The following is a 24,005-nucleotide window of genomic DNA, read 5'->3' on the forward strand; positions in this document are numbered from 1 at the left end:
TCATACAGGTCTGTAACTCACTTTAATTGCACAGATGTGAATACTTCTCTCTGATAAGAAAATGCGTGCACCTCTCTATACCAAATGTCCCCTCCGCGCCCACGCCCTCTCAGAAGCCCTTCCCCTAACGTCCCTGTTGGAGTGTGTGCCTTTTGCGCATGGGTGTAGAAACGGCCACTGTTATTATTGTAATTCCTCTTGTGAAAATGGCGTCGAGTCAGGGAGGTGTGGGAGCTGTACCGGCTCTTTCAAACCATCACTTATCCAACGGACCTCACTGGAATCCAGGGATCAACCAGCATCAGCATCATCTCCACACGACCCGGAGTTTAGACCGCGCTCTGGAGGATTCCGTGTGCTCAGGAACGTTGAATCTTAGCGGGAGGAAGCTGAGAGACTACCCTGGATTGAGCTATGATCTTACTGATACAACACAGGCAGGTTGGTTTCCGAAACGCTCTCTGCTCTTGAGACCTTGCTGGCCTCAGCTGGTTCAACAAATAGGCGCATGATACTACAAAGTAGCCAACATTGATACAATTGAGCGTGGTGCGCACTACATTTCCTTATTACTATGGTCAATTTGCATGTTTTCACCAACTGCTCTGTTTTATTAACAGTGCAATAGATACACAGTGTTGCATTTTCTTTCTTACCATATTGTCTTCGTAGAATGGCTGAGCTCAATGTGTTAAAATGTGCCATAGTATTCACGTCCTCTAGAATTGCGCTGGCAGTGCGGTGGCAACGGCTCGTCTTGGTCGCCTGCTTCTCTATCGCTCTCTGGATGAGACCATATGCATGCATGAATGAAATGATAAGCGCATCTCAGTCAGGGCGATAGAGCGACTTTACATTAACCTACATTTAGATGGTGAGTAGCCTGACTAGGTGAAGAAAATGATCAGCGAATGGGGAGATGAATAGTACAACCTTACCCAATGAATATGAAATGTCATTTTTGGAGCATGTTCACTGAAAGGCTATTTTGTCTACGGCAACCCAAGACAAAAGATTCACCGTCTCCATAGCCTCTAGAACGGGTGTATGGACGCATTTCACTCTTATACGAGATTTTGTTTGGACATACCCATTCGTTTAATTTATGTTGGATATAATTGTAATATCCCAATTTATGTAAATAAATATAATATAAAATTAGTAAGTATATTTTTTTCTCTCAAGGGGCCAAATATCACATGACGGTTTGAGATTATTGGCTATTTTTGTATTTATTTTTTATTTTACCTTTATTTTACTAGGCAAGTCAGTTCAGAACAAATTCTTATTTTCAATGACGGCCTAGGAACAGTGGGTTAACTGCCTGTTCAGGGGCAGAACGACAGATTTTTGTACCTTGTCAGCTCGGGGATTTGAACTTGCAACCTTTCGGTTACTATGCTCTAACCACTAGGCTACCCTGCCGTTGAACACATAGCAGGCCAAGGCTACAGGCATACATGATCCATAGCCCACATGTCTTTTTTAATCCATGTAGATAGCCTGCATATTTTGGGTTGGCTGAATTAAGCATTCATTTGTCATATGAAATGATGATGCTGCTGATTTCCCACACTGTAGTGTATATAATAGCCGGCTGTACATCATGCATTTGGTGCCTGATTGTGGGGCCTCTGCAGCCAGGTGGTGGAATTATTGATGGTGGCGTAGAGGCAGATAACAGATCCACATACTGACCTTTTTTTTTACAGGGAACAGGGAGCCTAAATTGAAAAATGTAGGAGCACACAACGAAATGTAGGCGCAAAATTACAAATATTTGAGGTAACAAGCTGTTTTCTTTGTAGTAATGGTGCTAGCATGATGGTCATGAACACGAGCTCAGTGTATTCTCTATTGCACTCAGGGGATTCGGTACAGTGAAGTAACCATTACAACAATTATTATCTGGCTAATTTTTCAATTTTATATTCTAAATTACAATTCCAGGTTGCACAGTAAAATATATTTAGGCGCATATGCGATTAAAATGATTGCACGGTAGAGCCCTGGCTTGGTCTAGGCTGTACTTTTCTTTTTTTCCTGGAGACTGAAGTGAGCTTAATATGTCAAGGCTACTGTGAATGTCTGTGTCAGTAATGTGGGGTCATGACAGCGATTCTAAAGGTCCAGTAATCATATGGGGTGCCTCATTAATGGAGTTAGTGCCTCATTGATGGAGTTAGTGCCTCATTTATGATGTTAGTGCCTCATTGATGGAGTTAGTGCCTCATTTATGGTGTTAGTGCCTCATTTATGGTGTTAGTGCCTCATTGATGGAGTTAGTGCCTCATCGATGGTGTTAGTGCCTCATTGACGGAGTTAGTGCCTCATGTGGAGTTAGTGCCTCATTGATGGTGTTAGTGCCTCATTGATGGAGTTAGTGCCTCATGTGGGGTTAGTGCCTCATTGATGGAGTTAGTGCCTCATGTGAGGTTAGTGCCTCATTGATGGTGTTAGTGCCTCATTGATGGAGTTAGTGCCTCATGTGGTGTTAGTACCTCATATGCTGTTAGGGCCTCATTGATGGAGCTAGTGCCTCATTGATGGAGTTAGTGCCTCATGTGGTGCTAGTGCCTCATTGATGGTGCTAGTGCCTCATTGATGGAGTTAGTGCCTCATTGATGGAGTTAGTGCCTCATGAGGTGTTAGTGCCCCATGAGGTGTTAGTGCCTCATGCGGTGTTAGTGCCTCATTAATGGTGTTAGTGCCTCATTGATGGTGCTAGTGCCTCATTGATGGAATTAGTGCCTCATTTATGGAGTTAGTGCCTCATGCGGTGTTAGTGCCTCATGCGGTGTTAGTGCCTCATTAATGGAGTTAGTGCCTCATTGATGGAGTTAGTGCCTCATTGATGGACTTAGTGCCTCATTGATGGAGTTAGGGCCTCATGTGGTTTTAGTGCCTCATGAGGTGTTAGTGCCTCATGCGGTGTTAGTGCCTCATGCGGTGTTAGTGCCTCATTAATGGAGTTAGTGCCTCATGTGGTGTTAGTGCCTCATTGATTTAGTTAGGGCCTCATGTGGTGTTAGTGCATCATGTGGTGTTAGTGCCTCATGAGGTGTTAGTGCCTCATGCGGTGTTAGTGCCTCATGCGGTGTTAGTGCCTCATTAATGGAGTTAGTGCCTCATTGATGGAGTTAGTGCCTCATTGATGGAGTTAGTGCCTCATTGATGGAGTTAGGGCCTCATGTGGTTTTAGTGCCTCATGAGGTGTTAGTGCCTCATGCGGTGTTAGTGCCTCATGCGGTGTTAGTGCCTCATTAATGGAGTTAGTGCCTCATGTGGTGTTAGTGCCTCATTGATGGAATTAGTGCCTCATTGATGGAGTTAGGGCCTCATGTGGTGTTAGTGCATCATGCGGTGTTAGTGCCTCATGTGGTGTTAGTGCCTCATGTGGTGTTAGTGCCTCATGCGGTGTTAGTGCCTCATGTGGTGTTAGTGCCTCATTGATGGAGTTAATGCCTCATGTGGTGTTAGTGCATCATGCGGTGTTAGTGCCTCATGAGGTATTAGTGCCTCATGTGGTGTTAGTGCCTCATGAGGTGTTAGTGCCTCATGCGGTGTTAGTGCCTCATGCGGTGTTAGTGCCTCATGCGGTGTTAGTGCCTCATATGCTGTTAGTGCCTCATTGATGGAGTTAGTGCCTCATTGATGGAGTTAGTGCCTCATGTGGTGTTAGTGCCTCATGTGGTGTTAGTGCCTCATGTGGTGTTAGTGCCTCATGTGGTGTTAGTGCCTCATGCGGTGTTAGTACCTCATGTGGTGTTAGTGCCTCATTAATGGAGTTAATGCCTCATGTGGTGTTAGTGCCTCATGTGGTGTTAGTGCCTCATGTGGTGTTAGTGCCTCATGTGGTGTTAGTGCCTCATGAGGTGTTAGTGCCTCATTGATGGAGTTAGTGCCTCATTGATGGAGTTAGTGTGCCTCATGCGGTGTTAGTGCCTCATGAGGTGTTAGTGCCTCATTGATGGAGTTAGTGCCTCATATGCTGTTAGTGCCTCATTGATGGAGTTAGTGCCTCATTGATGGAGTTAGTGCCTCATGTGGTGTTAGTGCCTCATGTGGTGTTAGTGCCTCATGTGGTGTTAGTGCCTCATGTGGTGTTAGTGCCTCATATGCTGTTAGTGCCTCATGTGGTGTTAGTGCCTCATGTGGTGTTAGTGCCTCATGTGGTGTTAGTGCCTCATGTGGTGTTAGTACCTCATGTGGTGTTAGTGCCTCATGTGGTGTTAGAGCCTCATTGATGGAGTTAGTGCCTCATGAGGTGTTAGTGCCTCATATGCTGTTAGGGCCTCATTGATGGAGTTAGTGCCTCATGTGGTGTTAGTGCCTCATTGATGGAGTTAGTGCCTCATGTGGTGTTAGTGCCTCATTCATGGAGTTAGTGCCTCATGAGGTGTTAGTGCCTCATGCGGTGTTAGTGCCTCATTGATGGAGTTAGTGCCTCATGTGGTGTTAGTGCCTCATTGATGGAGTTAGTGCCTCATTGATGGAGTTAGTGCCTCATTGATGGTGTTAGTGCCTCATGTGGTGTTAGTGCCTCATTGATGGAGTTAGTGCCTCATGTGGTGTTAGTGCCTCATTGATGGAGTTAGTGCCTCATGTGGTGTTAGTGCCTCATGTGGTGTTAGTGCCTCATGCGGTGTTAGTGCCTCATGCGGTGCTAGTGCCTCATTGATGGAGTTAGTGCCTCATTGATGGAGTTAGTGCCTCATGTGGTGTTAGTGCCTCATGCGGTGTTAGTGCCTCATTGATGGAGTTAGTGCCTCATTGATGGAGTTAGTGCCTCATTGATGGAGTTAGTGTCTCATGTGGTGTTAGTGCCTCATTGATGGAGTTAGTGCCTCATTGATGGAGTTAGGGCCTCATGTGGAGTTAGGGCCTCATGTGGTGTTAGTGCCTCATGTGGAGTTAGTGCCTCATGTGGTGTTAGTCCCTCATTGATGGAGTTAGTGCCTCATTGATGGAGTTAGTGCCTCATGAGGTGTTAGTGCCTCATGAGGTGTTAGTGCCTCATGAGGTGTTAGTGCCTCATGAGGTGTTAGTGCCTCATGTGGTGTTAGTGCCTCAAGAGGTGTTAGTGCCTCATGAGGTGTTAGTGCCTCATGTGGTGTTAGTGCCTCATGAGGTGTTAGTGCCTCATGTGGTGTTAGTGCCTCATGAGGTGTTAGTGCCTCATGTGGTGTTAGTGCCTCATGTGGTGTTAGTGCCTCATGTGGTGTTAGTGCCTCATGTGGTGTTAGTGCCTCATTGATGGAGTTAGTGCCTCATGTGGTGTTAGTGCCTCATGAGGTGTTAGTGCCTCATTGATGGAGTTAGTGCCTCATTGATGGAGTTAGTGCCTCATTGATGGAGTTAGTGCCTCATTGATGGAGTTAGTGCCTCATGAGGTGTTAGTGCCTCATTGATGGAGTTAGTGCCTCATGTGGTGTTAGTGCCTCATTGATGGAGTTAGTGCCTCATGTAGTGTTAGTGCCTCATTGATGGAGTTAGTGCCTCGTTGATGGAGTTAGTGCCTCGTTGATGGAGTTAGTGCCTCATTGATGGAGTTAGTGCCTCGTTGATGGTGTTAGTGCCTCATGTGCTGTTAGTGCCTCATTGATGGAGTTAGTGCCTCATTGATGGAGTTAGTGCCTCATGTGGTGTTAGTGCCTCATGTGGTGTTAGTGCCTCATGTGGTGTTAGTGCCTCATGTGGTGTTAGTGCCTCATGTGGTGTTAGTGCCTCAAGAGGTGTTAGTGCCTCATGAGGTGTTAGTGCCTCATGTGGTGTTAGTGCCTCATGTGGTGTTAGTGCCTCATGTGGTGTTAGTGCCTCATTGATGGAGTTAGTGCCTCATGTGGTGTTAGTGCCTCATGAGGTGTTAGTGCCTCATGTGGAGTTAGTGCCTCATTGATGGAGTTAGTGCCTCATTGATGGAGTTAGTGCCTCATTGATGGAGTTAGTGCCTCATGAGGTGTTAGTGCCTCATTGATTTAGTTAGGGCCTCATGTGGTGTTAGTGCATCATGTGGTGTTAGTGCCTCATGAGGTGTTAGTGCCTCATGCGGTGTTAGTGCCTCATGCGGTGTTAGTGCCTCATTAATGGAGTTAGTGCCTCATTGATGGAGTTAGTGCCTCATTGATGGAGTTAGTGCCTCATTGATGGAGTTAGGGCCTCATGTGGTTTTAGTGCCTCATGAGGTGTTAGTGCCTCATGCGGTGTTAGTGCCTCATGCGGTGTTAGTGCCTCATTAATGGAGTTAGTGCCTCATGTGGTGTTAGTGCCTCATTGATGGAATTAGTGCCTCATTGATGGAGTTAGGGCCTCATGTGGTGTTAGTGCATCATGCGGTGTTAGTGCCTCATGTGGTGTTAGTGCCTCATGTGGTGTTAGTGCCTCATGCGGTGTTAGTGCCTCATGTGGTGTTAGTGCCTCATTGATGGAGTTAATGCCTCATGTGGTGTTAGTGCATCATGCGGTGTTAGTGCCTCATGAGGTATTAGTGCCTCATGTGGTGTTAGTGCCTCATGAGGTGTTAGTGCCTCATGCGGTGTTAGTGCCTCATGCGGAGTTAGTGCCTCATGCGGTGTTAGTGCCTCATATGCTGTTAGTGCCTCATTGATGGAGTTAGTGCCTCATTGATGGAGTTAGTGCCTCATGTGGTGTTAGTGCCTCATGTGGTGTTAGTGCCTCATGTGGTGTTAGTGCCTCATGTGGTGTTAGTGCCTCATGCGGTGTTAGTGCCTCATGTGGTGTTAGTGCCTCATTAATGGAGTTAATGCCTCATGTGGTGTTAGTGCCTCATGTGGTGTTAGTGCCTCATGTGGTGTTAGTGCCTCATGTGGTGTTAGTGCCTCATGAGGTGTTAGTGCCTCATTGATGGAGTTAGTGCCTCATTGATGGAGTTAGTGCCTCATGCGGTGTTAGTGCCTCATGAGGTGTTAGTGCCTCATTGATGGAGTTAGTGCCTCATATGCTGTTAGGGCCTCATTGATGGAGTTAGTGCCTCATGTGGTGTTAGTGCCTCATGTGGTGTTAGTGCCTCATGTGGTGTTAGTGCCTCATGTGGTGTTAGTGCCTCATATGCTGTTAGTGCCTCATGTGGTGTTAGTGCCTCATGTGGTGTTAGTGCCTCATGTGGTGTTAGTGCCTCATGTGGTGTTAGTACCTCATGTGGTGTTAGTGCCTCATGTGGTGTTAGAGCCTCATTGATGGAGTTAGTGCCTCATGAGGTGTTAGTGCCTCATATGCTGTTAGGGCCTCATTGATGGAGTTAGTGCCTCATGTGGTGTTAGTGCCTCATTGATGGAGTTAGTGCCTCATGTGGTGTTAGTGCCTCATTCATGGAGTTAGTGCCTCATGAGGTGTTAGTGCCTCATGCGGTGTTAGTGCCTCATTGATGGAGTTAGTGCCTCATGTGGTGTTAGTGCCTCATTGATGGAGTTAGTGCCTCATTGATGGAGTTAGTGCCTCATTGATGGTGTTAGTGCCTCATGTGGTGTTAGTGCCTCATTGATGGAGTTAGTGCCTCATGTGGTGTTAGTGCCTCATTGATGGAGTTAGTGCCTCATGTGGTGTTAGTGCCTCATGTGGTGTTAGTGCCTCATGCGGTGTTAGTGCCTCATGCGGTGCTAGTGCCTCATTGATGGAGTTAGTGCCTCATTGATGGAGTTAGTGCCTCATGTGGTGTTAGTGCCTCATGATGGTGTTAGTGCCTCATTGATGGAGTTAGTGCCTCATTGATGGAGTTAGTGCCTCATTGATGGAGTTAGTGTCTCATGTGGTGTTAGTGCCTCATTGATGGAGTTAGTGCCTCATTGATGGAGTTAGGGCCTCATGTGGAGTTAGGGCCTCATGTGGTGTTAGTGCCTCATGTGGAGTTAGTGCCTCATGTGGTGTTAGTCCCTCATTGATGGAGTTAGTGCCTCATTGATGGAGTTAGTGCCTCATGAGGTGTTAGTGCCTCATGAGGTGTTAGTGCCTCATGAGGTGTTAGTGCCTCATGAGGTGTTAGTGCCTCATGTGGTGTTAGTGCCTCAAGAGGTGTTAGTGCCTCATGAGGTGTTAGTGCCTCATGTGGTGTTAGTGCCTCATGAGGTGTTAGTGCCTCATGTGGTGTTAGTGCCTCATGTGGTGTTAGTGCCTCATGTGGTGTTAGTGCCTCATTGATGGAGTTAGTGCCTCATGTGGTGTTAGTGCCTCATGAGGTGTTAGTGCCTCATTGATGGAGTTAGTGCCTCATTGATGGAGTTAGTGCCTCATTGATGGAGTTAGTGCCTCATTGATGGAGTTAGTGCCTCATGAGGTGTTAGTGCCTCATTGATGGAGTTAGTGCCTCATGTGGTGTTAGTGCCTCATTGATGGAGTTAGTGCCTCATGTAGTGTTAGTGCCTCATTGATGGAGTTAGTGCCTCGTTGATGGAGTTAGTGCCTCGTTGATGGAGTTAGTGCCTCATTGATGGAGTTAGTGCCTCGTTGATGGTGTTAGTGCCTCATGTGCTGTTAGTGCCTCATTGATGGAGTTAGTGCCTCATTGATGGAGTTAGTGCCTCATGTGGTGTTAGTGCCTCATGTGGTGTTAGTGCCTCATGTGGTGTTAGTGCCTCATGTGGTGTTAGTGCCTCATGTGGTGTTAGTGCCTCAAGAGGTGTTAGTGCCTCATGAGGTGTTAGTGCCTCATGTGGTGTTAGTGCCTCATGTGGTGTTAGTGCCTCATGTGGTGTTAGTGCCTCATTGATGGAGTTAGTGCCTCATGTGGTGTTAGTGCCTCATGAGGTGTTAGTGCCTCATTAGTGCCTCATGGAGTTAGTGCCTCATTGATGGAGTTAGTGCCTCATTGATGGAGTTAGTGCCTCATTGATGGAGTTAGTGCCTCATGAGGTGTTAGTGCCTCATTGATGGAGTTAGTGCCTCATGTGGTGTTAGTGCCTCATTGATGGAGTTAGTGCCTCATGTGGTGTTAGTGCCTCATTGATGGAGTTAGTGCCTCGTTGATGGAGTTAGTGCCTCGTTGATGGAGTTAGTGCCTCGTTGATGGAGTTAGTGCCTCATTGATGGAGTTAGTGCCTCATTGATGGTGTTAGTGCCTCATGTGCTGTTAGTGCCTCATTGATGGAGTTAGTGCCTCATTGATGGAGTTAGTGCCCATGTGGTGTTAGTGCCTCATGTGGTGTTAGTGCCTCATGTGGTGTTAGTGCCTCATGTGGTGTTAGTGCCTCATGTGGTGTTAGTGCCTCATGTGGTGTTAGTGCCTCATGTGGTGTTAGTGCCTCATTGATGGAGTTAGTGCCTCATGTGGTGTTAGTGCCTCATGAGGTGTTAGTGCCTTATTGATGGAGTTAGTGCCTCATTGATGGAGTTAGGGCCTCATGTGGTGTTAGTGCATCATGCGGTGTTAGTGCCTCATGTGGTGTTAGTGCCTCATGTGGTGTTAGTGCCTCATGTGGTGTTAGTGCCTCATGCGGTGTTAGTGCCTCATGCGGTGTTAGTGCCTCATGAGGTGTTAGTGCCTCATGCTGTTAGTGCCTCATTGATGGAGTTAGTGCCTCATTGATGGAGTTAGTGCCTCATGTGGTGTTAGTGCATCATGCGGTGTTAGTGCCTCATGTGGTGTTAGTGCCTCATGTGGTGTTAGTGCCTCATGCGGTGTTAGTGCCTCATGTGGTGTTAGTGCCTCATGTGGTGTTAGTGCCTCATGTGGTGTTAGTGCCTCATGTGGTGTTAGTGCCTCATTGATGGTGTTAGTGCCTCATTGATGGTGTTAGTGCCTCATTGATGGAGTTAGTGCCTCATGAGGTGTTAGTGCCTCATGTGGTGTTAGTGCCTCATTGATGGTGTTAGTGCCTCATTGATGGTGTTAGTGCCTCATTGATGGATGTTAGTGCCTCATGATGGTGTTAGTGCCTCATTGATGGAGTTAGTGCCTCATGAGGTGTTAGTGCCTCATGTGGTGTTAGTGCCTCATGCGGTGTTAGTGCCTCATGAGGTGTTAGTGCCTCATGCGGTGTTAGTGCCTCATGAGGTGTTAGTGCCTCATTGATGGAGTTAGTGCCTCATATGGTGTTAGTGCCTCATTGATGGAGTTAGTGCCTCATGTGGTGTTAGTGCCTCATGTGGTGTTAGTGCCTCATGATGGTGTTAGTGCCTCATGTGGTGTTAGTGCCTCATTGATGGTGTTAGTGCCTCATGTGGTGTTAGTGCCTCATGTTGTGTTAGTGCCTCATTGATGGAGTTAGTGCCTCATGTGGTGTTAGTGCCTCATGCGGTGTTAGTGCCTCATGAGGTGTTAGTGCCTCATTGATGGAGTTAGTGCCTCATGTGGTGTTAGTGCCTCATGATGGAGTTAGTGCCTCATGATGGTGGTGTTAGTGCCTCATTGATGGAGTTAGTGCCTCATGAGGTGTTAGTGCCTCATGCTGTTAGGGCCTCATTGATGGAGTTAGTGCCTCATGTGGTGTTAGTGCCTCATTGATGGAGTTAGTGCCTCATGCCTGATGGAGTTAGTGCCTCATGTGCCTCATTGATGGAGTTAGTGCCTCATGATGGTGTTAGTGCCTCATTGATGGAGTTAGTGCCTCATGTGGTGTTAGTGCCTCATGATGGTGTTAGTGCCTCATGTGGTGTTAGTGCCTCATTGATGGAGTTAGTGCCTCATTGATGTGTTAGTGCCTCATGATGGTGTTAGTGCCTCATTGATGGAGTTAGTGCCTCATTGATGGAGTTAGTGCCTCATGTGGTGTTAGTGCCTCATTGATGGTGTTAGTGCCTCATTGATGGAGTTAGGTGCCTCATTGATGGAGTTAGTGCCTCATTGATGGAGTTAGTGCCTCATTGATGGAGTTAGTGTGGTTTAGTGCCTCATGATGGTGTTAGTGCCTCATTGATGGAGTTAGTGCCTCATTGATGGTGTTAGTGCCTCATGATGGTGTTAGTGCCTCATTGATGGAGTTAGTGCCTCATTGATGGAGTTAGGGCCTCATGTGGAGTTAGGGCCTCATGGGTGTTAGTGCCTCATTGATGGTGCCTCAGTTAGTGCCTCATTGATGGTGTTAGTGCCTCATGAGGTGTTAGTGCCTCATGAGGTGTTAGTGCCTCATGTGGTGTTAGTGCCTCATGTGGTGTTAGTGCCTCATGAGGTGTTAGTGCCTCATGTGGTGTTAGTGCCTCATTGATGGAGTTAGTGCCTCATGTGGTGTTAGTGCCTCATTGATGGAGTTAGTGCCTCATGTGGTGTTAGTGCCTCATTGATGGAGTTAGTGCCTCATGTGGTGTTAGTGCCTCATGAGGTGTTAGATGGGAGTTAGTGCCTCATTGATGGAGTTAGTGCCTCATTGATGGAGTTAGTGCCTCATTGAGGTGTTAGTGCCTCATTGATGGAGTTAGTGCCTCATGTGGTGTTAGTGCCTCATTGATGGAGTTAGTGCCTCATGATGGTGTTAGTGCCTCATGTGGTGTTAGTGCCTCATGAGGTGTTAGTGCCTCATGTGGTGTTAGTGCCTCATGTGGTGTTAGTGCCTCATGTGGTGTTAGTGCCTCATTGATGGAGTTAGTGCCTCATTGATGGAGTTAGTGCCTCATGTGGTGTTAGTGCCTCATGAGGTGTTAGTGCCTCATGATGGAGTTAGTGCCTCATTGATGGAGTTAGTGCCTCATTGATGGAGTTAGTGGCTCATTGATGGAGTTAGTGCCTCATGAGGTGTTAGTGCCTCATTGATGGAGTTAGTGCCTCATGTGGTGTTAGTGCCTCATTGATGGAGTTAGTTCCTCATGTGGTGTTAGTGCCTCATTGATGGAGTGAGTGCCTCATTGATGGAGTTAGTGCCTCATGTTGATGGTGTTAGTGCCTCATGTGGTGTTAGTGCCTCATTGATGGAGTTAGTGCCTCATGTGGTGTTAGTGCCTCATGCGGTGTTAGTGCCTCATTGATGGAGTTAGTGCCTCATTGATGGAGTTAGTGCCTCACTGATGGTGTTAATGCCTCATGTGGTGTTAGTGCCTCATTGATGGAGTTAGTGCCTCATGTGGTGTTAGTGCCTCATTGATGGAGTTAGTGCCTCATGTGGTGTTAGTGCCTCATGCGGTGTTAGTGCCTCATGCGGTGCTAGTGCCTCATTGATGGAGTTAGTGCCTCATGTGGTGTTAGTGCCTCATGCGGTGTTATTGCCTCATTGATGGAGTTAGTGCCTCGTTGATGGAGTTAGTGCCTCATTGATGGAGTTAGTGCCTCGTTGATGGTGTTAGTGCCTCATGTGCTGTTAGTGCCTCATTGATGGAGTTAGTGCCTCATTGATGGAGTTAGTGCCTCATGTGGTGTTAGTGCCTCATGTGGTGTTAGTGCCTCATGTGGTGTTAGTGCCTCATGTGGTGTTAGTGCCTCATGTGGTGTTAGTGCCTCAAGAGGTGTTAGTGCCTCATGAGGTGTTAGTGCCTCATGTGGTGTTAGTGCCTCATGTGGTGTTAGTGCCTCATGTGGTGTTAGTGCCTCATTGATGGAGTTAGTGCCTCATGTGGTGTTAGTGCCTCATGAGGTGTTAGTGCCTCATGTGGAGTTAGTGCCTCATTGATGGAGTTAGTGCCTCATTGATGGAGTTAGTGCCTCATTGATGGAGTTAGTGCCTCATGAGGTGTTAGTGCCTCATTGATGGAGTTAGTGCCTCATGTGGTGTTAGTGCCTCATTGATGGAGTTAGTGCCTCATGTGGTGTTAGTGCCTCATTGATGGAGTTAGTGCCTCGTTGATGGAGTTAGTGCCTCGTTGATGGAGTTAGTGCCTCGTTGATGGAGTTAGTGCCTCATTGATGGAGTTAGTGCCTCGTTGATGGTGTTAGTGCCTCATGTGCTGTTAGTGCCTCATTGATGGAGTTAGTGCCTCATTGATGGAGTTAGTGCCCCATGTGGTGTTAGTGCCTCATGTGGTGTTAGTGCCTCATGTGGTGTTAGTGCCTCATGTGGTGTTAGTGCCTCATGTGGTGTTAGTGCCTCATGTGGTGTTAGTGCCTCATGTGGTGTTAGTGCCTCATTGATGGAGTTAGTGCCTCATGTGGTGTTAGTGCCTCATGAGGTGTTAGTGCCTTATTGATGGAGTTAGTGCCTCATTGATGGAGTTAGGGCCTCATGTGGTGTTAGTGCATCATGCGGTGTTAGTGCCTCATGTGGTGTTAGTGCCTCATGTGGTGTTAGTGCCTCATGTGGTGTTAGTGCCTCATGCGGTGTTAGTGCCTCATGCGGTGTTAGTGCCTCATGAGGTGTTAGTGCCTCATGCTGTTAGTGCCTCATTGATGGAGTTAGTGCCTCATTGATGGAGTTAGTGCCTCATGTGGTGTTAGTGCATCATGCGGTGTTAGTGCCTCATGTGGTGTTAGTGCCTCATGTGGTGTTAGTGCCTCATGCGGTGTTAGTGCCTCATGTGGTGTTAGTGCCTCATGTGGTGTTAGTGCCTCATGTGGTGTTAGTGCCTCATGTGGTGTTAGTGCCTCATTGATGGTGTTAGTGCCTCATTGATGGTGTTAGTGCCTCATTGATGGAGTTAGTGCCTCATGAGGTGTTAGTGCCTCATGTGGTGTTAGTGCCTCATTGATGGTGTTAGTGCCTCATTGATGGTGTTAGTGCCTCATTGATGGAGTTAGTGCCTCATGAGGTGTTAGTGCCTCATTGATGGAGTTAGTGCCTAATGAGGTGTTAGTGCCTCATGTGGTGTTAGTGCCTCATGCGGTGTTAGTGCCTCATGAGGTGTTAGTGCCTCATGCGGTGTTAGTGCCTCATGAGGTGTTAGTGCCTCATTGATGGAGTTAGTGCCTCATATGCTGTTAGGGCCTCATTGATGGAGTTAGTGCCTCATGTGGTGTTAGTGCCTCATGTGGTGTTAGTGCCTCATGTGGTGTTAGTGCCTCATGTGGTGTTAGTGCCTCATGTGGTGTTAGTGCCTCATGTGGTGTTAGTGCCTCCTGTTGTGTTAGTGCCTCATTGATGGAGTTAGTGCCTCATGTGGTGTTAGTGCCTCATGCGGTGTTAGTGCCTCATGAGGTGTTAGTGCCTCATTGATGGAGTTAGTGCCTCATGTGGTGTTAGTGCCTCATGCGGTGTTAGTGCCTCATTGATGGAGTTAGTGCCTCATGAGGTGTTAGTGCCTCATATGCTGTTAGGGCCTCATTGATGGAGTTAGTGCCTCATGTGGTGTTAGTGCCTCATTGATGGAGTTAGTGCCTCATGTGGTGTTAGTGCCTCATTGATGGAGTTAGTGCCTCATGAGGTGTTAGTGCCTCATGCGGTGTTAGTGCCTCATTGATGGAGTTAGTGCCTCGTGGTGTTAGTGCCTCATTGATGGAGTTAGTGCCTCATTGATGGTGTTAGTGCCTCATGTGGTGTTAGTGCCTCATTGATGGAGTTAGTGCCTCATGTGGTGTTAGTGCCTCATTGATGGAGTTAGTGCCTCATTGATGGAGTTAGTGCCTCATTGATGGTGTTAGTGCCTCATGTGGTGTTAGTGCCTCATTGATGGAGTTAGTGCCTCATGTGGTGTTAGTGCCTCATGCGGTGTTAGTGCCTCATTGATGGAGTTAGTGCCTCATTGATGGAGTTAGTGCCTCATTGATGGAGTTAGTGCCTCATTGATGGAGTTAGGGCCTCATGTGGAGTTAGGGCCTCATGTGGTGTTAGTCCCTCATTGATGGAGTTAGTGCCTCATTGATGGAGTTAGTGCCTCATGAGGTGTTAGTGCCTCATGCGGTGTTAGTGCCTCATTGATGGAGTTAGTGCCTCATTGATGGAGTTAGTGCCTCATTGATGGAGTTAGTGCCTCATGTGGTGTTAGTGCCTCATTGATGGAGTTAGTGCCTCATTGATGGAGTTAGGGCCTCATGTGGAGTTAGGGCCTCATGTGGTGTTAGTCCCTCATTGATGGAGTTAGTGCCTCATTGATGGAGTTAGTGCCTCATGAGGTGTTAGTGCCTCATGAGGTGTTAGTGCCTCATGAGGTGTTAGTGCCTCATGTGGTGTTAGTGCCTCATGAGGTGCTAGTGCCTCATGTGGTGTTAGTGCCTCATGTGGTGTTAGTGCCTCATTGATGGAGTTAGTGCCTCATGTGGTGTTAGTGCCTCATTGATGGAGTTAGTGCCTCATGTGGTGTTAGTGCCTCATGAGGTGTTAGTGCCTCATGTGGAGTTAGTGCCTCATTGATGGAGTTAGTGCCTCATTGATGGAGTTAGTGCCTCATGAGGTGTTAGTGCCTCATTGATGGAGTTAGTGCCTCATGTGGTGTTAGTGCCTCATTGATGGAGTTAGTGCCTCATGTGGTGTTAGTGCCTCATGTGGTGTTAGTGCCTCATGAGGTGCCTCATTGTGGTGTTAGTGCCTCATGTGGTGTTAGTGCCTCATGTGGTGTTAGTGCCTCATGTGGTGTTAGTGCCTCATGATGGTGTTAGTGCCTCATGATGGTGTTAGTGCCTCATGATGGTGTTAGTGCCTCATGATGGAGTTAGTGCCTCATTGATGGAGTTAGTGCCTCATTGATGGATGTTAGTGCCTCATTGATGGAGTTAGTGCCTCATGAGGTGTTAGTGCCTCATTGTGGAGTTAGTGCCTCATGTGGTGTTAGTGCCTCATTGATGGAGTTAGTTCCTCATGTGGTGTTAGTGCCTCATTGATGGAGTGAGTGCCTCATTGATGGAGTTAGTGCCTCATGGTGTTAGTGCCTCATGATGGTGTTAGTGCCTCATTGATGGAGTTAGTGCCTCATGTGGTGTTAGTGCCTCATGCGGTGTTAGTGCCTCATTGATGGAGTTAGTGCCTCATTGATGGAGTTAGTGCCTCACTGATGGTGTTAATGCCTCATGTGGTGTTAGTGCCTCATTGATGGAGTTAGTGCCTCATGTGGTGTTAGTGCCTCATTGATGGAGTTAGTGCCTCATGTGGTGTTAGTGCCTCATGCGGTGTTAGTGCCTCATGCGGTGCTAGTGCCTCATTGATGGAGTTAGTGCCTCATGTGGTGTTAGTGCCTCATGCGGTGTTATTGCCTCATTGATGGAGTTAGTGCCTCATGCGGTGTTAGTGCCTCATGCGGTGCTAGTGCCTCATTGATGGAGTTAGTGCCTCATGTGGTGTTAGTGCCTCATGCGGTGTTAGTGCCTCATTGATGGAGTTAGTGCCTCATTGATGGAGTTAGTGCCTCATGAGGTGTTAGTGCCTCATGAGGTGTTAGTGCCTCATTGATGGTGTTAGTGCCTCATTGATGGTGTTAGTGCCTCATTGATGGAGTTAGTGCCTCATGAGGTGTTAGTGCCTCATTGATGGAGTTAGTGCCTAATGAGGTGTTAGTGCCTCATGTGGTGTTAGTGCCTCATGCGGTGTTAGTGCCTCATGAGGTGTTAGTGCCTCATGCGGTGTTAGTGCCTCATGAGGTGTTAGTGCCTCATTGATGGAGTTAGTGCCTCATATGCCTGATGGAGTTAGTGGCCTCATTGATGGAGTTAGTGCCTCATGTGGTGTTAGTGCCTCATGTGGTGTTAGTGCCTCATGTGGTGTTAGTGCCTCATGTGGTGTTAGTGCCTCATGTGGTGTTAGTGCCTCAGTGCCTCATGTGGTGTTAGTGCCTCCTGTTGTGTTAGTGCCTCATTGATGGAGTTAGTGCCTCATGTGGTGTTAGTGCCTCATGCCTCATGGGTGTTAGTGCCTCATGAGGTGTTAGTGCCTCATTGATGGAGTTAGTGCCTCATGTGGTGTTAGTGCCTCATGCGGTGTTAGTGCCTCATTGATGGAGTTAGTGCCTCATGAGGTGTTAGTGCCTCATATGCTGTTAGGGCCTCATTGATGGAGTTAGTGCCTCATGTGGTGTTAGTGCCTCATTGATGGAGTTAGTGCCTCATGTGGTGTTAGTGCCTCATTGATGGAGTTAGTGCCTCATGAGGTGTTAGTGCCTCATGCGGTGTTAGTGCCTCATTGATGGAGTTAGTGCCTCGTGGTGTTAGTGCCTCATTGATGGAGTTAGTGCCTCATTGATGGTGTTAGTGCCTCATGTGGTGTTAGTGCCTCATTGATGGAGTTAGTGCCTCATGTGGTGTTAGTGCCTCATTGATGGAGTTAGTGCCTCATTGATGGAGTTAGTGCCTCATTGGTGTTATGGTGTTAGTGCCTCATGATGGTGTTCAGTGCCTCATTGATGGAGTTAGTGCCTCATGTGGTGTTAGTGCCTCATGCGGTGTTAGTGCCTCATTGATGGAGTTAGTGCCTCATTGATGGAGTTAGTGCCTCATTGATGGAGTTAGTGCCTCATTGATGGAGTTAGGGCCTCATGTGGAGTTAGGGCCTCATGTGGTGTTAGTCCCTCATTGATGGAGTTAGTGCCTCATTGATGGAGTTAGTGCCTCATGAGGTGTTAGTGCCTCATGCGGTGTTAGTGCCTCATTGATGGAGTTAGTGCCTCATTGATGGAGTTAGTGCCTCATTGATGGAGTTAGTGCCTCATGTGGTGTTAGTGCCTCATTGATGGAGTTAGTGCCTCATTGATGGAGTTAGGGCCTCATGTGGAGTTAGGGCCTCATGTGGTGTTAGTCCCTCATTGATGGAGTTAGTGCCTCATTGATGGAGTTAGTGCCTCATGAGGTGTTAGTGCCTCATGAGGTGTTAGTGCCTCATGAGGTGTTAGTGCCTCATGTGGTGTTAGTGCCTCATGAGGTGTTAGTGCCTCATGTGGTGTTAGTGCCTCATGTGGTGTTAGTGCCTCATGTGGTGTTAGTGCCTCATTGATGGAGTTAGTGCCTCATGTGGTGTTAGTGCCTCATTGATGGAGTTAGTGCCTCATGTGGTGTTAGTGCCTCATGAGGTGTTAGTGCCTCATGTGGAGTTAGTGCCTCATTGATGGAGTTAGTGCCTCATTGATGGAGTTAGTGCCTCATGAGGTGTTAGTGCCTCATTGATGGAGTTAGTGCCTCATGTGGTGTTAGTGCCTCATTGATGGAGTTAGTGCCTCATGTGGTGTTAGTGCCTCATGTGGTGTTAGTGCCTCATGAGGTGCTAGTGCCTCATGTGGTGTTAGTGCCTCATGTGGTGTTAGTGCCTCATGTGGTGTTAGTGCCTCATTGATGGAGTTAGTGCCTCATGTGGTGTTAGTGCCTCATGAGGTGTTAGTGCCTCATGTGGAGTTAGTGCCTCATTGATGGAGTTAGTGCCTCATTGATGGAGTTAGTGGCTCATTGATGGAGTTAGTGCCTCATGAGGTGTTAGTGCCTCATTGATGGAGTTAGTGCCTCATGTGGTGTTAGTGCCTCATTGATGGAGTTAGTTCCTCATGTGGTGTTAGTGCCTCATTGATGGAGTGAGTGCCTCATTGATGGAGTTAGTGCCTCGTTGATGGTGTTAGTGCCTCATGTGGTGTTCGTGCCTCATTGATGGAGTTAGTGCCTCATGTGGTGTTAGTGCCTCATGCGGTGTTAGTGCCTCATTGATGGAGTTAGTGCCTCATTGATGGAGTTAGTGCCTCACTGATGGTGTTAATGCCTCATGTGGTGTTAGTGCCTCATTGATGGAGTTAGTGCCTCATGTGGTGTTAGTGCCTCATTGATGGAGTTAGTGCCTCATGTGGTGTTAGTGCCTCATGCGGTGTTAGTGCCTCATGCGGTGCTAGTGCCTCATTGATGGAGTTAGTGCCTCATGTGGTGTTAGTGCCTCATGCGGTGTTATTGCCTCATTGATGGAGTTAGTGCCTCATGCGGTGTTAGTGCCTCATGCGGTGCTAGTGCCTCATTGATGGAGTTAGTGCCTCATGTGGTGTTAGTGCCTCATGCGGTGTTAGTGCCTCATTGATGGAGTTAGTGCCTCATTGATGGAGTTAGTGCCTCATGAGGTGTTAGTGCCTCATGAGGTGTTAGTGCCTCATGAGGTGTTAGTGCCTCATGTGGTGTTAGTGCCTCATGAGGTGTTAGTGCCTCATGAGGTGTTAGTGCCTCATGTGGTGTTAGTGCCTCATGAGGTGTTAGTGCCTCATTGATGGAGTTAGTGCCTCATGTGGTGTTAGTGCCTCATTGATGGAGTTAGTGCCTCATGTGGTGTTAGTGCCTCATGTGGTGTTAGTGCCTCATGTGGTGTTAGTGCCTCATTGATGGAGTTAGTGCCTCATTGATGGAGTTAGTGCCTCATTGATGGAGTTAGTGCCTCATGAGGTGTTAGTGCCTCATTGATGGAGTTAGTGCCTCATGTGGTGTTAGTGCCTCATTGATGGAGTTCATGCCTCATTGATGGAGTTAGTGCCTCATTGGCAGGTAGCCTAGTGGTTAGAGCGTTGGACTAGAAACCGAAAGGTTGCAAGATCGAATCCCTGAGCTGACAAGGTAAAAATATGTTGTTCTGCCCCTGAACAAGGCAGTTAACCCACTGTTCCTAGGCCGTCATTTAAAGTAAGAATTTGTTCTTAACTGACTTGCCTAGTTAAATAAAGGTGAACATTTGTTTGATGGAGTTAGCGCCTCATTGATGGATTTAGCACCTCATTGATGGAGTTAGTGTTTATGTGAATTTAGTGCTCAACGTGCCAAAACAAAACTGTCTGTTGTGTCTGGGTCAACCCTGTCAGATCCTGAATTCACTCACACACACACACACACACACACACACACACACACACACACACACACACACACACACACACACACACACACACACACACACACACACACACACACACACACACACACACACACACACACACACACACACACTGAGTTTCCAAATGAGGAACTGAGAGTCTTCCTTTTGCAGACCCAGAGTCTAACTCATGAGGAAGTTTCTGTCACAGGGTATATGAGTTGGTTTGTGTTTCTGTGTATTTATATTCACTTTGTGGGTGTCTGTACTTATGTCATTGCATGGTCTTGGTGGGCAATGTTTTGCCTCGCGATTCAAACTGAATTCTAACGCTGCTCTTTCGTTCGCTACATACTTCAGTTTGAGATGGATCACTTAAGTAATTTGGGGTGATGTCAAAATGAGAGGTGTCGTACAAAACAGTCATCAGCAATTTGGATAATCTCTAACCAATCAGAGTATCAAACCAAAGACTAATTTTTATAAACGCCTCTTTACCCACGTATGTTCTGGCTCTGGCCCAACACATCGGTTTCTGGGACCAATCAGACAGTCTAGAATGTATTTCCATTCTGGAAATTGTCGGGGAGGTACTCCGATCCAGGCTCATTGCGGAGAAGAAACTAACGTCCGTGAGCGTGGCATAGCTTGGGGGGAGCAAGGAGTTTTGGTAGCCAGGCAAGGCAATGTAGGCTACTGCAATAGGCAACTATTTGGCTAATTCAAACACTGAGAAGTTCACATAGGCCAGTGTGCCTGATGTTTGGAGAAATGAAAAACACCAGCCTAGACAGCAGCCTCTGGCTCAGATTGCAGATAGATACTAGCCTGTGATGTTTGTGCAACCAGATTTATTCAATGCCCTAAGGTCTTAGTTAAAAATGCATACTGAGTAATAAAGTTCATAAGGATTTATTGTGTACCTCTACTTAGATAGGAGGGACATACAGTAGGCTTACCGGACTGCATCAGAGATGTTGATTTATTCAAGCTTACTTTGAAGTGCTGTGGCTGAATTATACATGGAATGCTCCCTCAGCCTAACTAACGAGCTACTTGATGTCTATTTTTGGAACGAGATGCATTTGTTTGCTACTGCATACAAACATACTTATTTCACAGTTTATCAGTTCCTCAAGTGATCGGACTGACTTGACTTTTGTGACATGACTGCAGTGTGCGTTGTGTTCAGCACATAATGATAACAGTGTTGTGTGAAGTGTATACTGTATAACAGAGCAGTGTGTAAAAAAAAAACATGCATGATACCGAACTAGTCTTGAGAAGTTGTGAAGACGACAGGAAGTTTGAGTGTGTGTATTGGTGAGAGAGCAGGCTTGTTGTGTGATGAATCAGGTGGGATGTGAGGATCTCGTCATTGGCACTGTCAAAGGCAAGACCTGCCGGCGAGAAGATACTTGACAAGTTATTTCAATGTGGGGATAGGGCGGACCGGCGAAAGACCAGATAGTTGCCTTCCATGTTGAGATTGAATGCATGCATGCATGTGTTGATTTTTATTTAGAGTGATGTTGCAGAAGTGATATAAGGCCAGAAGACAGTTGGCTAAATGCACTGCTATGGGCCTATCTATGGGCCTATCTATGGGCCTATCTATGGGCCTATCTATGGGCCTATCTATGGGCCTATCTATGGGCCTATCTATGGGCCTATCTATGGGCCTATCTATGGGCCTATCTATGGGCCTATCTATGGGCCTATCTATAGGCCTGGTGTGTTTGATCAGTGCTACTGCATTTACTTTTTTCTCTTCTTTGTCTCTATAAAAGGAAATATATGCTGCAGACTAGTGCAGATAAATAAAGGGAGGACAAGCAGTCCCTTTCAGATGGATAAAGAAGGCTGTTTTATTTTATAGCAGGTGTATTACCATTCACACATTATATTGTAGAATGCGAAGAAAACTATTTTGCAGGAAGGGAATATGCTGAGTTTTTTTTATAAACTTTTTTTTAAAACCTTCTAAAACAGAACCCTTCAAAACCAAACTTTTCCAGACAGAATTTTTCTCTGACAGAATCGGTGATGACAGAACCGTGTATAGAGTATACTCAGTGGATAGAGCCTTCTCAGACCGAACCCTCTCACTCTAGTTCCAGACAGAATTCTCCCAGACGGAATCCTCTGAACAGATCGGAACTCTCAAATAGAATCAATGAAGATAGAATTCTGGAACATCGAACCACAAGACAGAATACAATCAGAGTTCAATGAATTCCCTTTGAAGAATACTTTCGGAATGCTTAAAAACTTTTAACACAGCAAGATAGAGTTTCTAAAAGCGTGAGATAAAATCCCTATTATATTGTTCTCTAGTATGTTGGTTCATTGCAGGAGCTGTCAACATAGTCCTATGCCATGTGTTCAAGCAACACTCTTCCCATGTGTTCAAGCAATGAAAGTTGCATCATCCTGATAAGTGAACCAGAGAGAGCGCATGTGTCTTTCTGTGTGTATTGTTTACGTAAGACTGATACAAAGACAGAGGAAGGTAAACTGACACAAAGGTGCATGTTTGCAGTATGCTGTTGACAGTTTGTCGCCAGTCAGTTATTTTTCCAATGGGAATGTGTGAGAGCTGTACGCCGATGCCCTGACCTTGGAAAGAGGCTGGAGAGCAGAGACCCAAGCTGGCCAGATGTTGGAGCCAACAGGCCAGCATTGCTGCTGCATTCCCCTACGCTACTGTACCGTACCCTACTGTACAGTACCCTACTGTACCGTACCCTACTGCACTGCACGCTACTGTACTGTACTTTACTCTACCGTACTGTACCCTACTGTACCGTACCCTACTGTACTGCACGCTACTGTACTGTACTTTACTCTACCGTACCGACCCTACTGTACCGTACCCTACTGCACTGCACGCTACTGTACTGTACTTTACTCTACCGTACCGTACCCTACTGTACCGTACCCTACTGAACCGTACCCTACTGTACCGTACCCTAGCGTACACTACTCTACCGTACACTACTCTACCGTACCATACCATACCCTACTCTACCGTACACTACTCTACCGTACATACCGTACACTACTCTACCGTACCATACCATACACTACTCTACCGTACACTACTCTACCGTACATACCGTACACTACTCTACCGTAAATACCGTACACTACTCTACCGTACACTACTCTACCGTACCATACCGTACACTACTCTACCGTACACTACTCTACCGTACCATACCGTACACTACTCTACCGTACACTACTCTACCGTACCATACCCTACTCTACCGTACACTACTCTACCGTACCATACCATACCCTACTACTCTACCGTACCATACCCTACTCTACCGTACACTACTCTACATACCATACTCTACTACCATACCGTACACTACTCTACCGTACTACTCTACCGTACCATACCCTACTCTACCGTACACTACTCTTCCGTAAATACCGTACACTACTCTACCGTACCATACCCTACTCTATCGTACCCTACCGTACACTACACTACCGTTCCCTACCGTACATACCGTACGCTACTCTACCATACCATATGGTACTCTACCGTACACTACTCTACCATACCATAACCTACTCTACCGTACACTACTCTACCGTACCATACCGTACATACCGTACGCTACTCTACCATACCATATGGTACTCTACCGTACACTATTCTACCGTACCATACCGTACACTATTCTACCGTACCATACCGTACACTATATTTTAACATGAACATTTAGTCCTGTGATTGCGTGTTTGGTTGTGTCGTAACTCCTGAGCACTATAATATTTCACTGGCAGTTGATGTTTGGCTGCAGTGGTGTGGCTTGACGTTCTGCCAAGTGATCCCTGAATGACAACTAGGGCTGTTGCGGTGACCTTATTACCACCACACCTGCGGTCACGAGTCATGAAGGCAGTCAAATTCCACATGACCGTTTAGTAACAGTAATTAAGCTTCTCCAAGCTCTGATGCTACTGCTGGTCATGAGTTAAATAAAGGTTAAAAATATGCATATTTCTTTCATTAGTAGCCTACCAAACTTGCGAACTGCCTGGTACTCAGCACAACATTTCTTTAGGCTATGCAATTGCATGAGAAAACAGAGTGATGGCCTCTAATAAAAAGACGAGGATCCCATCAGCTTTCTATAGGCTAGGACTACTATATTTATTGCTCAACTTTCCTAATATTAAGCACATTGCTTATATTTACAACAGGTGTATAGCCTACCTGACTGACATGAAAATAAACCACGGGGAAAAGTGTCCTCCATTCGCTATTTAAGTGAATATAGGTGACATGTATTTTTTCCCGCTGCCCCTGTTTCGATACAGGTGTCACGCCTTGGTCATTGTATCTTGTGTTTTTGTTATATGTTAGGGTAGGCCAGGGTGTGACATGGGTTTATATGTTGTATTTCGTATTGGGGTTTGTATTAATTG

At 46.8% G+C, this 24,005-nt stretch overlaps 1 protein-coding gene across 1 annotated transcript in view; it reads left to right on the forward strand.

Moving 5' to 3' along the window:
• The first annotated feature begins 206 nt into the window (after nt 1–206).
• LOC124006869 (leucine-rich repeat and calponin homology domain-containing protein 2-like) overlaps nt 207–24,005 on the forward strand; it is a 96,298-nt gene continuing 72,499 nt past the window's right edge. The window contains exon 1 of the mRNA XM_046317059.1: nt 207–441. Within this exon, the coding sequence (XP_046173015.1) occupies nt 207–441 (235 nt within the window). The remainder of the gene's footprint in view (nt 442–24,005) is intronic.

Source organism: Oncorhynchus gorbuscha, linkage group LG20 (genome assembly GCF_021184085.1).
Source record: "Oncorhynchus gorbuscha isolate QuinsamMale2020 ecotype Even-year linkage group LG20, OgorEven_v1.0, whole genome shotgun sequence".
NCBI classification, from domain to species: domain Eukaryota; kingdom Metazoa; phylum Chordata; class Actinopteri; order Salmoniformes; family Salmonidae; genus Oncorhynchus; species Oncorhynchus gorbuscha.